This window comes from Homalodisca vitripennis, chromosome 3, assembly GCF_021130785.1.
Source record: "Homalodisca vitripennis isolate AUS2020 chromosome 3, UT_GWSS_2.1, whole genome shotgun sequence".
Lineage (NCBI taxonomy): Eukaryota > Metazoa > Arthropoda > Insecta > Hemiptera > Cicadellidae > Homalodisca > Homalodisca vitripennis.
Window position 1 is genome coordinate 172,295,597 of NC_060209.1, and position 15,247 is coordinate 172,310,843.

Genomic DNA, 15,247 nt, shown 5'->3' on the forward strand with positions numbered 1-15,247 from the left:
CATGATATGACTGTAGTCAATCTGTTTACAAATTTGTTTATTCATTCTCCGGATATTCTTGTTGCTATAATGGTTATCAAGTAAAAGTTTTAGAATTTTATTTTACTTTTAATTTTGATCTAAAAAACATTTGTGTTTTTCCTTGGACCAAGAAGAACCTATTTACCAAGTTTCAAGTCTGTTTAAGAGTCATCACACAGGCTGACTCGATGACAGATGATGTGATTTTAAGAAGGCCTTACCACTTCCTTTCTAATAATGAGCAGGCAATAAAGCCCTTAACGCTCACAAACATCTTATGCAGACTAAGATTTGTTTAATTTAATATCACTGGTAAATGAATAAAAAAATTCCAATAATTATTTTATTATTGCGCAAGACCTTTTTGAATCAATGATTCCATCATCTGCCACTTAAGAACAAATTGTGAAATTTTTTATTCATTTACCAGTGATAGTAAATTAAACCTTTTTTCCAATGCTATAAGATTCTTCATAAGATTTGTTTATTTTTCATTTTATTCATCCCTGGTCTTGGTTGTTTAAACTAAAGAAACTGAAATATTTAATTTTCACTGTGAAAATTCTTGGTAAAAAGTTATTGTGCTGTTTTTGTCATTGTAGATATTTTAGGTTTTATAAAACAGTACAATAAAATTTTAAATAGTGAATGAAGTTTTTTTTAAATTAATTGACTTAATGATGCTTTAATGATGCACACCATTTACAATCTTTAACTGCATACAGAAGAAACTCTTGTCAGGAAATCATCTCAAACTAGTCAATGTATACCAGATTCATTATGTTCAGTAATATCAAACTGTTTAAGTTTGAGTTAGATGTTTGTGTGATTTTATAAACTGCTGTGCAGTGCCTGTCACTCTGCGAGATGGCACAGCGGACACACGACACTCCACCTGGCCTCCAGAACGACAACATTGCACCTCTCGAGTTCTTCATTCAGCTGGTCTCAAAGTTCGAGAGAGATATTCAGGTGCTTCGTCAGGAAATTGATAATACTGAAAAACATGTTAACTCCCTTTCGTATCCTGCTATTCTAACTCCTCAAGGTAATTTAATAAAACTTTTAATATTTAACAAAAGTATAATAACGTACCATAAATTTTAAACCAACTTGTTAAAACGTAGTTATTAGCTTCCTCATGAGCAGTAATTAAGCACTTTTTAGCAAAATTTGAAAAACATAAAAGTATGCTTTTTTGCAGAATTGTCTGTGGCCCTGAGGAGGTTGCACGACAGTTTCGTAGCACTGGCAGGACGACTACAGGCAGCTCACGCTGGTGTTATAGCACAGAAAGAACGCCATCTCAGTCTGCGTCGTCACTTTCTAAAGGATCAAACAAACATCTTCGAGACCACTACCAGAACTGCATCAGCTGCCAAGAAGTCTCCCTGTGGAGCTGGTAACTTTCCCCCAATGCCAGGACCAACTCCTTTTTCAAGTTAGTATTGAATACTTTATTTATAGACAATTAATTTTGCAGCTTCTGTTTTATGTCTGTATTTTGCTTTAAGTTATGTGAGTACATACATTTTCAAATCAGGTAAATTTTATAATAACTGCTTCTACCTTAACATATCAGCATAGCAAAAAATATATTGTCTGTACTCAAAGTTTTTTTATGGAGGGAAAGAACCTGAGTCTTGAACACATAGTCCTGAAAGGACCTTTGCACCTCCGTTACTTGAGGTTACAGAAAGGTTACTTATCTAAAAATCCATCTTCAGTTCTTTTATTTTCAACTATGGTCTCGTGGTTCATAGCCCCACCGTCAGGCTATGAAATTATAACATCAGGGTCTTCATAAAGATTCCAAAAACAGTAATACACACAAAATAACTAGGAAATAAATAAACAAACACAATGTAAAATCATGGTAATTGCAAAATTAGGACACAACCAGCTGGTATGGACATAACTGCTGCTTGTCAAGACCTTTCAGTGCTTGTTCCACATTTATCCCAGCTTCCAGGCCTCAAAACTTTAACTTAAAAAACCATCATTGAATGATATTACTGCTTGAAATATGCCTAACATAAAAATCCAGATGACAATGTTCATTACCTCATTAGAATTTTAGGATTTACCAATGAGGCACCTTTCTCAGGAGAAAAAATCAATCAAAAACAGAAAATGTGGATAAAGTTTTACATGTTGGATCTGCTCTTAATCAGTGTCAGATCCAACACACGGAGCACAGGGTTGTTTATATAGATGCTTAAAGTTGTGACTTTAGTTCTCTTTATCTAGTTGGGTGATATTGATATAACTATTATTTATGTATCTGACATTAGGTTTGAAGTATTTCATGCTGGAATAAAACATCATCTTAGAAAAAAATCATTTCATATTCTTATCCATACTGATACCTTTCCATTTCGATCTGCACTAAAACTAGTGTGGCTGATAACTAACTTTCTTCTTAGCAAAACCTTTTTTTTCATTTCAAAATAAACCAGGTTGTGTGCTGTACACTACAAATTGGCTCTTGGCTTCTGGACTACATGTATAGCCAGGAATGTATCAAGATATATTATTTTACCAGTGATATGTGGTTTTCAAAAGGTTAACAAGAATGTAATATGAATCTGAAATAAAACAATTTTTTTAAGAGGTAGCCTAATTGGTAATGGTATATTTCAATTTTTTTAATACTTGTAATTTCTCAATAATTGGATGATACAAAAGAGTTATAAGATTAACTCTTAGGAAAATCTCTTTAGGTTGTATTTGTATAAAAAAAAACATTATAGCTCACTTTAAGGGATTTTAAGCAATGTTATATAAAAATTAAAAAGTACCAAAATAGTATTTTTATGAATGTGATTATTTTAATAGTATCTTAGCAAAATCTAATCAACAAAAGAATTAGAGATCTCAGGGGGAAATTGTGCCAATCATAATTTTTTAGGTATTGAGATTTATTTAAAATTTGATAAAATCTATAATTATTTTTCAAATAATTACCAGTTTTAGTACAAATGTTTATGATATGCATCTCTTTATTGTATTACTCTAAGAAAACTTAAATTATATGCCTAAATAAGTACATAGAGAAAACAGTCAGAAATATGTCACACAATTCCTTATGTATCATCATACTGATTAAGTAAAATCCAGTTGAAACAGACATATTCATACTGTAGTGACGAAACTGCACAACTAAAATCTGCTGTTGAAGTGGGAAAGTTACTTTTGGGGGGGGGGGGGCATGCATGCGTACTTGATATTCATCAGAAATACTGATTTTTCCATTATTACAAGGATTAAGATTACAGATAAAGATCATCTTAATCTTCGATTAAGATTACATCATTAGGAAAAGAATATTAGGCTATAATATCCAGATTATTTAAAACAGTTTGTCTGCTGACCACCACAGCCCTGACTAGCCTTTTTGAGTGCATTATCAATCAGATGGTGGAAGGAACACCTGTTATTGGATTTCTCTTAGATTTCAGTAAATCCTTTATACCACTCTCTACTGCTAAGAAAAATGAAGAACAAGGGAATAAAAGGCAAAGCTGCAAGAAGAACGCAAATAGTTGAACTAACATAGACCAAAAACCACACTACCCATATAGCAAGGTCATATTTACTCCCAATTGATAAAGGTGTACCCCAAGACTCAGTGAAAAGACCAACCTTCTCATCTTGCTAACCAACAACCTGCAAAGATATTTCAAGGACATGGGCAAGCAATGATGTACGTGGATTGCTAATTGCTGATAAAAAAAAAATTAGAAATTTTATCCTTCATTACATACAACGTGACCAAGCAGTATTGTTAAAAAACGATCTTTTTACTTAATGAGAGAAAAACTAAATTTTTGGAAACAGAACTACTGATTTTGAGAAGATTACCAGAAACTGAACTAGAAAGTGAAGCAAAATATATTGGAGTTATAATTGACAGGTAACTCACTTGGGCATCACATATAGACAACCTTTGTGGAAAATTAAGTACCAGCCTCTATGCACTCAAAAGAATAAAAAAACTCCTGTAAAATTGAAATAGCAAAATTAGCACACCAATCACTATTTGAGTTGTATATTCGGTAAGGACATGGTTTGGGGAAACTCCTCTGGCAGGAATCTGACCTGAGTCTTCGTACTATAGAAGAAAGCAGTCAGAACTTTAATAGGCCTAAACAAATTGACTTTTCAGAGTGCCATCCAAGAACTTAAAATACTGACTGTCACATTACTTCACATTTTTGAAGTGGTCAAACAAGGAGTAGACAAAAATCACCAAAGACTAGATACTCACAATTACAGTACTAGGAACAACGCAAACTTTGCCATGCCGACTCACCACACATCCCTCTATAAGAAGGAACTGTGCTACGCAGGAACCAGGCTGTTCAACCTCTTACCTGAACAGTTAAAAAAATATGTTGACAAAACCTTCAACAAGCATCACATGGAGTGGCTGCTGGAGCCCACTTTCTACACCTTGGAAGAATTTGTCAACAGGATTTTAACGTCATATACACTTTAAGTAATCAATTAAAATTATATTTTAACCATTTATGTAGAACTTAACAATTTATTTATTACATATTCAATAAATCATATAGCAGCAGTGATTGTAGACTTATTGTACACTTCCATCTTGGCATGTTTACAAAATGCTATAATATGATGGAAACTGAATTTTCTGCAGGTATGGGAGGAATGCACAACATCAGTCTGATGGGTGGAACAGACAAGACAGTCACGTTCTCAACTGGACCTACTTCTCTCTCAGGTAATTTACTTTCACTCTTCTCCTAACTACTATTTAACACCCAGTTAGTACAAGGTGTAATCTTTATTTTTTTAATATTTTTTGCCATGAGCAAATTACAATAAATTTATAATCTTTGTGTTCCCAATAAACAAACCAAGACATCATGTTTTCTATTTGTGTAAACAAGATCTGTAGTTGTGTAGTTTCTACCAGCCACCATTACGCAAGTAAGCATAATTAAATATGAAACTTTCTTACTATGGATTTGAACCTGGTTCTGTAAAACTTATTAACCCATTGCGGATCGTATTGTTTTGGCACGTGGGCACGAATTAATTTACGGTCAACGACCGCACGAACAGCAGTGGTGCGCCACAGTATAGCTCGCTATTGTATACTAGAAAATTCAGCTGTGAAGGTATTCGTTCAGATGGAACATGGGCCTGCTGGGGTATCCGTGATGTAGGAACGATAACACGCGAGCAAGGTTCCGGGGTGGCAGGGATGATGCCTGAATCATAGTCAAAATAAAGCGGGTCGGGCGAAGCGATTACAACATCCGGGCCATTGTCTAGACTAAACCCGCCAACATGTACGTCTGCGTCGTTTAGTTGTGTAATTAACCTCAAAAGTATTATAATAACAACTGAGGATACCACCCAATCAGAAGCGCTAAAAAGCAGAGAGTAAACTCATATGAATGATTTTTCAACTTCGACATACAACTGCGATCTGTAGGATTTTATTAAACTTTTGAAAACTCTAAACGTAGACTGTTGTTAAACACTCTTAGTTGACAAGTAAAGACGATTGCCCGATCTATCAGGCATTAATAGAACTATTTGGAGGGAAACTTAAAAGCAGACCGCTTTTGCGACCTGAGCTCTACATCGTGCCATTTGGCCCGGCCGCTGCGTGACGAGCCCAGCTCGTCAGTGATCCGCAATTGGTTAATTCATATTTGTCAGATAGAATCAACTTGTTTTTTATTATGGACTTCGATCAAAAGGAAGGATTGTTGAGTATGGTGTACCACAAGGTTTCATTCTTGGACCTATACTTTTTAACAGTTTTATTAATTAATTGCTTGCTAGTCAACATCGAGAATAAGGGTGTCAAAGGTTTTCTTATTGCTAATGAGTTAGGGCTCAAAGTTAGTGGTAGTAATAAGGATTTCATTATCTATAAATGATAATAAAATTTGTGATTGACCTTTTAGTTCCAATAGAAATTGTCAAAATTCTACGAGCAATTTTGAATTGAAGGTTTTGGGTATATGGTTAGATTCTAGGTTGGCATGGTGTACACATGTTGAATCAGTCACAAAAAGGTTAGCTAAAGGACTATACATGTTGAGAAAACTTGAAGCTGTTGTAAGCAGGAGTGCATTGCTTACTGTATATTATGCTCAGATCAAAATTTGCTGACTTAAAGTATCGTTGTCTGGGTTCAAGTTCTTCTTGACCACAAATGTTTATTCTACAAAAAAAGCTATTAGAATTATTTGTGATGAAAGAAACCAAATTTCTTGCAAATCATTGTTTGTTCAGCTGTTGTACTTTTCCCTGTATGTACTGCATTTGCTTTTTTGTGTTCATAAAAAAGCTGACCAATTTTGAACCAAAACTGATTTTCACTGTTATAATACAGGAAATAAAAATCATTACAAATAAAACAATATAGTTATACCAGCTCACAAAAAATGTTTCATCAGTTAGTTCATCAAGATATTATGCATTAAGAAATATATTCAGAGATAAATTTATTCTTAGAGAAACATAAACTTACCTCTCAAACATCAAAAAGATCAATGAAAAGGAAAAGATTTATGGGTGAACTAACAGTTAAGAAAGTAAAGATTGACGCCCTAAAGAAAATTAAATTTGATGTTTAATTCAAGATCCTTGACACAGTGACTGGACAGTTACAAGATCGGTTTCAGAACAATCACTGGCCATAATGACCCAAATGGCATAGTGTTCACATGACGGGACTCATCAAAATGAATTATGATTTACAGTCAAGTATGCTAGAAGAATTGTGACTTTTATCACTTTAATGGTAATGAAACTGAGCTGTCAATAATGTAGCTGAGCTGCAGAGCTTCTCATTTGTGTACAAGGCCTCACACTTTAGCATCGACCTCTCTGATTTTGTGCCATAAACCAAAAATACTTTGATTTAAAGAAAAACAAAAGCAGTAGTATTAATAAATTAGACCCAGAAGATTCTAATAATGAAGAATAAATAGATAGTGAAGAGGTAGATAATATAACTACAACTGCGGAGCTGTGCATTAAACGAGGATTTAATAAGCCATAGAGGTGTTTATAGCAGCTCTCTGGATTTCCTAACTTGATCGGGCTCTACAAAATTCTGCTTTCTCTCTGTAACCAGCTTGTCAAAAAATAAAAAAATTAGTATGTTCAACTTTTATCCAATTTAGGGTAAAGGGTCTTGTGTTTACATCATACATAACATAAAATTGTTTTTAATGGTACCACAACAGCTAAGACATTTTTTACCTGTTTTGGAATTTTATAATATTCAGGTTTAAAATAAGTATTGAGAATTAATTGAATGAAACCCCAGTTATCACCTACGATTGTTTACTGTAATGATTTCAGGTTGGGGTTCGTCATCAATGTCTATTCTGAACACAACTCCAGCCTCTAGTTTCCTCCAGTCTCCCGGTACAGGTCTTCTGAACTCTCCTCAACCAGTTGACAACCAGAACTTCCAGCTGGGCAAGCCTCCTCCGGGGAACAAGAGGGGGAAGCGCTGAACTTCAACTGTGCGGTTCCAGTAGCCGTCAAACACTCTTGTACACACATACACACACAGACTCATACAAACGCTGTGAATAAAGAATGTTATAAACTTTGGATGTCTACTCAGAAAGTTGTGTATGATACACTTAGAGGACTAAAAATGTTTATACAATACAAGTATTACCCTGTGTTATAAAGTGATTGGTTAGTGTGTAACAATATCATATATTTGTAAAGTACAACAAAGTATAATCACAACGTGAAGACAAAATTTGTGATAGCATACAAAACAGTTCATTGCAATGAGGTTTAAATCTAGAAGCAGTATAAATGTAAATATTGCATTTAATAATTCTTACCTCAGTCATGTGCCAGTGATTTGTAATGATAACCGTATATACAATACATTTTTCAGAGGCAATATGTTGCATTAGCTTCTTTACTTGTATTTTTAGTGTTGTGAATTGTTGGTTTCAATGGTAAGTAAGTTTACTTTTAATGTGGTAGATAGCATTGTATTGTACAGTAAAACCTGTCATATCCCTAATGTGGCACAGGCTAGGCTGATATGGGATTCTGATTTGATGAATGTAACTTAAGTGCACTAGATATAATGGTTTACATCGTGAAGGCACTACATAATTATGTAAACTATAGTGCTGTTTCCAGATAAATTTTATAAATTTAAGATACAAAAAAAATGTATTCTCTTTAAAACTAAGCTAATGCACTGGATATATTTTATGTATGCTCAATACAAATTAATTTCAAGAAGTAAAAAGAATGTTATTTTAAATCAAAATTAATATTCAGTAATGTACAATATTTCTATTTCAAATCAACTTACAAAAAAATAGAAAGTTACTAACTATACTATGATTACAACATGTCCCACTGCACATTCTAAATCTGGCACAACAGTATCACAGTTTTGCCAAGGTCATTGAATCTAAAAATTGTACTGGAGAGTTTGTCCATCGAAAGGGCCTCCATTCTGTCCCACCCACTGGCTGATATGTGGGAGAGAAAGTTACTGAGGTTGCATCTGTAACACATTCATTGCTTTCCAAGCTTACAGCTACATAACGTTGTATCGTTTGTCACCAGACCCAACATCGGAGTTTACATTGCAGGGCAGGTATGACAGATTTTACTGTACACTTTTGTTACTGAACGTCACTTTATGTGGTAATGGCTTTTGATTTTTACACCCAAGTCCTTTTATAACATAAAGTAGGATTGGTGTGAATTAATTTTGTTTGTTTGTAAACTCGTTGATCATTAGAAATTATTATTACAACCTAGTTATGGTTATATTGGCTAAGTATTTGTTATATTAGATTTATATATAATATAACATAATATTATATAACATAAAAATTCACAAGTGCTCTGATCCTGTTTGCTTTTTTGGGGTATAATCTCAAAAGTATGCTAATGAGTCTACATTATCATGTTATTTTAAATTCTGTAAAAACTTTTGTCAGGAGACTAATGACTGGAAAAATTTAATAAATGCTATTTTTAAATATTTTTTTGTTGATTTATTATGTTCATAAACATTTATTAGGTTAGACCAAATCAAATTATAATTTTAATGAATTTAATATAATGTTATGATGATATCCAGAACTAAAACTAGTTAAGCCTTGGCAATTTAATATGATCATCTGGACTGAAGCACATACTTAAGATTTGTAACCTACTTATCGTTAAACCCTTGGACAGGTTGAATGTTAAGGTTTCCTTAAGAGCTTTTAGTTTCAAGTTATTTTCACAAAGGAGCAATTCATGAAATAAACAATACATGGCATATTAGTTCGGCACAACCTATTCAGTGACACCTCAAGAAGTTAGTTAAATATTTACATTTAAATACCATATCAAAACGCGGAGTAAAGAATTTATTCATCATTTTGATAGGTCAGTAAACATTAATATTTAATAAAAATATTCAGAAACATAATATCATTGATATTTTAATTATATGAACAACTCTATAACATGTCAAATATGACATATTAAATATAAAATTTTGGATTGTACGTTACAATTACTGTTGATGTAAGTGTTGAATATTGTGTACAGCAACAGGGACCCCGGTCTGAACTCGTCCCCAGGCGAGACCACTGATCTAGGAGCTCGGTCACGTGCTGACCCCTTGGCCCCTCTCACCACCTTCACCTACCCCCCTCCACAACACCTCGTCCACAACCACCTCACTTACATCCAACAACTTTTACTTATATAACCTTCAAAATTTTATAACATCGAGTACTTTTCATCAGACCCAACAAAACTTTTGCGAATATATTTACTTTTAAAGGTTCCGCTGATTAACCTAACGACTGTTATCAGCTTCAATCACCTGAAAAAAGCTAAATGTAAGATTATTATAAGTAACATGTCTAAAAACTCCAATAATTATATTGATGAATCCACGACTACATTATTCCTTTAATAAACGTAGGAGATTTCGTGTAAAATGTTCCATCTCCACGACCACTTGAAATCTTTTTATGTTAAAAAGAAGACTAAGTTAATAAAATTACAATTCCTATAGTTTTATTCGTGGCTGTGAAAATTAACAGTTCATTGCAGAACAAAATTAAACACTTTTATATAACAACGTTTATTTCATTTTACTTTAATAAATAATTTAGTTTTTTATTAGTTTATTATATTTGAACAGAGGCGCAATTTTACTGATGCACATTCCCAATCACACACTAATAATGAGCAACAAGCACTGTTAGAAGAAGAGTCGGTACAATACGAGGTGGACAGTACTATATAGATAAAAATTGCGCAGGTCCATTGAGGGTTAATCCTTACCGATCTCTACTCGGACAAAATTCCGACACGTTAGATTTAGTAGGTAGTAGGTCACAAAATTGCTGATTTTTCACCTCAAAAATTTGGTATCGTCTAAAATTAAAATACAGTCAGCTTATCTGAAGGTTTATATGGAAGGAATTTCATATTCATTTAACTTGTTTCAGGAAAAACCTAAGGAAATAGTATTTAAGTTTGTGAGTAAGCATAAACATTTGCCATCTATATGTTATAAAAGTAGTCAAGTTTCGAAAACTGTGCACATAAAGAACATTGCACCTATCGAAACGTTGTGTTTCCGCTGTTCCTTTTTAACTTTGAACAAAAAGCTGAGGAGACCTCCCACTTAGTCCTAAAAGCACCTTTCCGCTTGCTTCCGGAGTGATTTTCAGGATGGGTAATGTTAGAGGTAGGGACCGCTTCCTGTCGATATCGCAAGAAGACGGATAGCAGGCATCATCTTACCATGCAAGAAGGAGAGGCTAGCTCTTCCAGTATATTCCAGTCAAAGCAGATAGGGTAAGGTACTCCCTCATGTTTAAGCTAGCAACAACATTTAATACTAAGAGAGATCCACCCAGCAGTCATCCTCTGCTGTAAAATGAACTATCGACCCACCCTTCTATCCAAAATCTCGACATTTTTTATTAGTTATGTGCCTTTAAATGGAAGGTATAAACCCAGCCAAAAGTGAACCCTCTGTTGTAATTTATAACAATGCGATCATTTTATCCTTTCCATTATTCTACAACCAATATGAGTTTTTAAAAACACGGATATTTTAAAAGGTATTGTTCTCATTTTAAAAGCCAGTAAATGGAAATCCCTTTAACAAGCATTAGATGGAAACGATCTAATAATGCTTTGTGTATATGTTCGGAGCGACAGTGTAGCTAACGATAAGTTCAGTATCTGCTTTAAGTGATCATTACTCTTATCAAAATATTATGAGATTGAAGAAACCAGAACAATCAGTGGAGATAGTTTTACGGGTTTGTCTATTCAATAAAATATGGCATTCAATCATTTAACTTAATACCAGTTTGCATACTAATTATGCCACTTCATTACTTATATAAAACTTAGGTGGTACTTCCTTTAATGGAAAATTAATAGAAGAGTTATAAATGTTGCAAATAATCCGCGGTACCGATAATCAAGTGAAAGAAAGAACCAGTGTTTGTAACTATTTATCATGCTTTTATTTATTTTCCTAATACACGCAAAACATGAACGCTAGAAAAAGGAAACTTTGAATTTGACTACTGGAAATAACATATATTGAAACAAGCACATAAATCAGTAATCCTGTTTCTTTTTACTATTGAAATCATTATTTTATAATTTTTGTGTTTTAATGAATTCTGCCACATTTAAACTAAACTCCTTTACTTTTGTGTATTGTTCAGTAAGATTGTTGAGTTTTCTGTAATAAAACCATTGCTTAACTTTTGTAATTAGTACAGATAAGTCACCAAATACATAACAATAATATTTAGCCTAAATGTGTTAAACAAACCAATTAATGCTAATATAACAGTTAACACCAAAATCTTTTTGCATATCAACAACACTGTAGTGTACTGGCACCATAATCATGAATATTCCATGAGTAAGAAGAAAACAACATAAGATAAAGTACAATAACAAGTATCAACGATATTGAACGTTAAAGTGTGTATATTAACAAAACGGTAGCAAAAATATAGTAAGACATCTTTCAACTAACGAGTATCAAAATTGTTTAATCCATTGATTAATAATCATTATTACTCGTATATAGACTTGTAATAAGGTTTTGTTTTAAAGATAACAATGGTTTTTAACTAAACAAGTGTTTTGGTTCAGGTATAGTAAGGTGATGTTTAATAAATATTGATATTGAAAATTAATGTATTTTGAGAGATGAAATAATTTAAAAATGTGATTTCAGATTGAAATAATAATTCTGTTCTTTTGTTTTTCTCTGAATATTGTATTCCAGAGAAAATTCTATGTCTAGTAGTTTTATTTTAAATTGGATCCCTTTTACACTGCCCATTAATTGTTGCACAGCTGATATAAAAAAGTAATCAAGCACAGAACAGAACTAGAGGAATGCTTGCCTACAAAATAGTATAATATGATTGCGGCCTGGGCTAAATTAGGTTATGTTGATTAGGCCGGGGCAGCCCTCGGCAATCATGCAAATGTACCGACGCGCGACTGACGCGCCACCATAAAGTGCCTGTGAGCTGTATGGTTCCTCCTATAATCTTTCGCAAAAAGTAAATGATGATACAAATTTACATTCTATTTGTATTGCTATCATAAAGATTTTTTTCCACTCTCGTACTAAACATTAACTAACAAGTTATTTCAATGAAAGATAAATTCTGATCCTCTCGTCGACTCGTAACTTTAAGCAACGTACCAAAGATGCAATTTTATCTACATTTTAATAGAGTATGACAGATATATAACAAATATTAGAGATATTAGGAGAAATATTATGCGGATTAGATTAAAGAAGGGCTTTTATATTTTAAAAAGTCAATAAAATAGCATATTAACATTCTTTAATTTGAAAGCAAACTTTTCAGAATCAAAATAAGACTTGTGAAAAATGTGAAAGCCACACAAACCAAATGTATATAGGAAACAACTAATATAGTAAGCTTACTAGGTGGAACCCCTGCCCTATATATATGTATAGCCGAGTAAGTGTGCACTTTTTTATCGAATCTTTGACCGAAATAGGTACCCAATTTCTTTTTCATTTGAAAACATTTTGCTATTATTACTGAAACAGTATTTTTAGTTTTAACTTACCTACCTAGATCAATCCATCATGGAAACATTTCCATTGCTTCTCTGAATTGCCTTTGCACAATGACAACACAACATTGAGCAAACACAACATTGCACAATGAACAGCACAATGTTTAACGTCTCTTTACGTTAAACATTTTGCTGTTCCGTTTTTTTATTTGTTTTCATATTAATTTTATAAATTTCCCCCCGTTTACTTGGAGGGCAAATTCGAATAATCCTACAATGCTAATTGATATAAAATTAAAAAATACTTCTGACACCAAACCAATTGTTTTAATTAAGCAGTCAGAAGAAATCTACCAGCACCCAATATTTCATGTCTTTGTCATTATCTGTAAGTTAGTGACGTAACTTTATTGTTCCGAATGGAAGTTATGCTTTAATTCACCATTCGTACTTTTTAATTTAATAAGGTATTTTAAGTTATTATTTCTTTTTAAGTTTCTCATTGTAATAAGGACATAGCCAACACGTTTGGTGACTTATTTGTGTCAATAAATTCTCCGTAAAACAACCTTACGTATGTAGGATGATGTGATTTACCTTATAAGGATCTGATATCTAGGTTAAACGAATTCAATACTCTTGATACCACTAAGGAGTCAGATTCAGATTTCATCCTACCTACTGTTGTCAAATATTGTGCAGAACTGCTTTCTCAACCTCTCTTCCTCCTATACAAATAGTCTATCTCCAGATATCTTAAAAATTAGCTATATTGTATCTGTGCAAAACATGGCCAACGATATTTGAAATGTTGGGCTAATACCATCTTGTCAGTCTTGGCTATATTTGAGAGTATATTACTAACTAAAACTGTTTCTAGACCAAGAATATGTTACATTTGAGCCAATACAGTTTCTTTGCCAACAAGTCTACAAACAAAAATCTTTTACTATTCCAAACCTACATAACTAAGGCCTTTCTCCGAATATACCAAGTGGATTCGACTGACTTGGAGTTTTATAAAGGCTTTCGCCTGAGTATGCCATACCCTCATGATCCATAAACTTAGTGCTTGGTGGTTTCAGGGAATCAATACTTAACTTCAGATCTATTTGTGCGGGTGTAAGCTTTAAGTCAGATACGAGAACGAATTATCCCTCAATCTTCTTAATTAACCTAGCGTCCGACAAGACTTTCACTTTGGGCCCTTCTTGTTCAACATATTATTAAATTATAATATTGTCCTCAAATGCAATCATTTGCTCTTCACCGATGATATGGAAATCTCTACCGTTCATGATGCTGCTCTCCTACTGGAAGATATCGACTGGTCGTCCGTTGGTACAATTAAATCAACATGTCTCTCAACCGTAATAAATGATCTTGCATCACTCGCTGATACTGAAAGTAAACGGAATCAAAAATCTTAGTTGAGAGATAACCACCTATTTAGGTTTAGAGAGAAACATGTCATATTTAATAAAGTGCTTAAACTCTTGAATTTTGCAGACCTTTGTGCCGTGACGTGAGGACACTTTACGTTTGACTGGTCAGGCCTAACTTGGAGTATTGTTGTGTGGTTGATCACCTCACCAGCTGTACCTGAGAGATGTTATCGAGGGTGTCCAGACAAGGTTTCTGACTCGTCGGGGTGCGCCTCAACGGATATCTGGATGCACCACTACATGAGATATCTTCACTAACCTTACCATTCATTGGGTGAGATGCTTCACCCAACATATTTTATTATTGCACAAGCTTGTAAAGAGTGTCCTTGATTGCCTTCTGAAGAAAATCAATTCCGAAATTCCTTCCGGCACAAGATCAAGGGCTCTCTTTGCAAGAACGTCAGTTCTACTTCCTACGCAACCAACAGTGTAATGATAAGGCTTCAGAGCAAGATTGCAGTTTACCAGACCACATGGTCGATTTCTGCGGCTTTTTGACGACCTTCAAAAGAACTCTTCTCATGTTGCAATGGAGTGCTGCACAGCGATTGCTGGTATTCTGGTGTGACCTCCAAAGTGTGTATATTGTGTATGAGTTTGATGGTGCATTTAAAGCGTCATAAAAGTCCCAAAGTTCATGGGAAAGTGATAGTTGATGTGTTTTTCTTCGTGTTATGTTC

The 15,247-nt window shown here is 33.7% G+C and overlaps 1 protein-coding gene across 1 annotated transcript in view; it reads left to right on the top strand.

The window, feature by feature from the left end:
- Positions 1-9,055, top strand: part of LOC124357787 (nucleoporin p58/p45-like) — a 49,606-nt gene extending 40,551 nt beyond the window's left edge. Inside the window, exons 8-11 of the mRNA XM_046809841.1 lie at positions 871-1,069; positions 1,226-1,462; positions 4,688-4,771; positions 7,381-9,055. Coding sequence (XP_046665797.1) covers positions 871-1,069; positions 1,226-1,462; positions 4,688-4,771; positions 7,381-7,538 — 678 coding nt within the window. The 3' untranslated portion in view covers positions 7,539-9,055. The remainder of the gene's footprint in view (positions 1-870; positions 1,070-1,225; positions 1,463-4,687; positions 4,772-7,380) is intronic.
- The last annotated feature ends 6,192 nt before the right edge of the window (positions 9,056-15,247 follow it).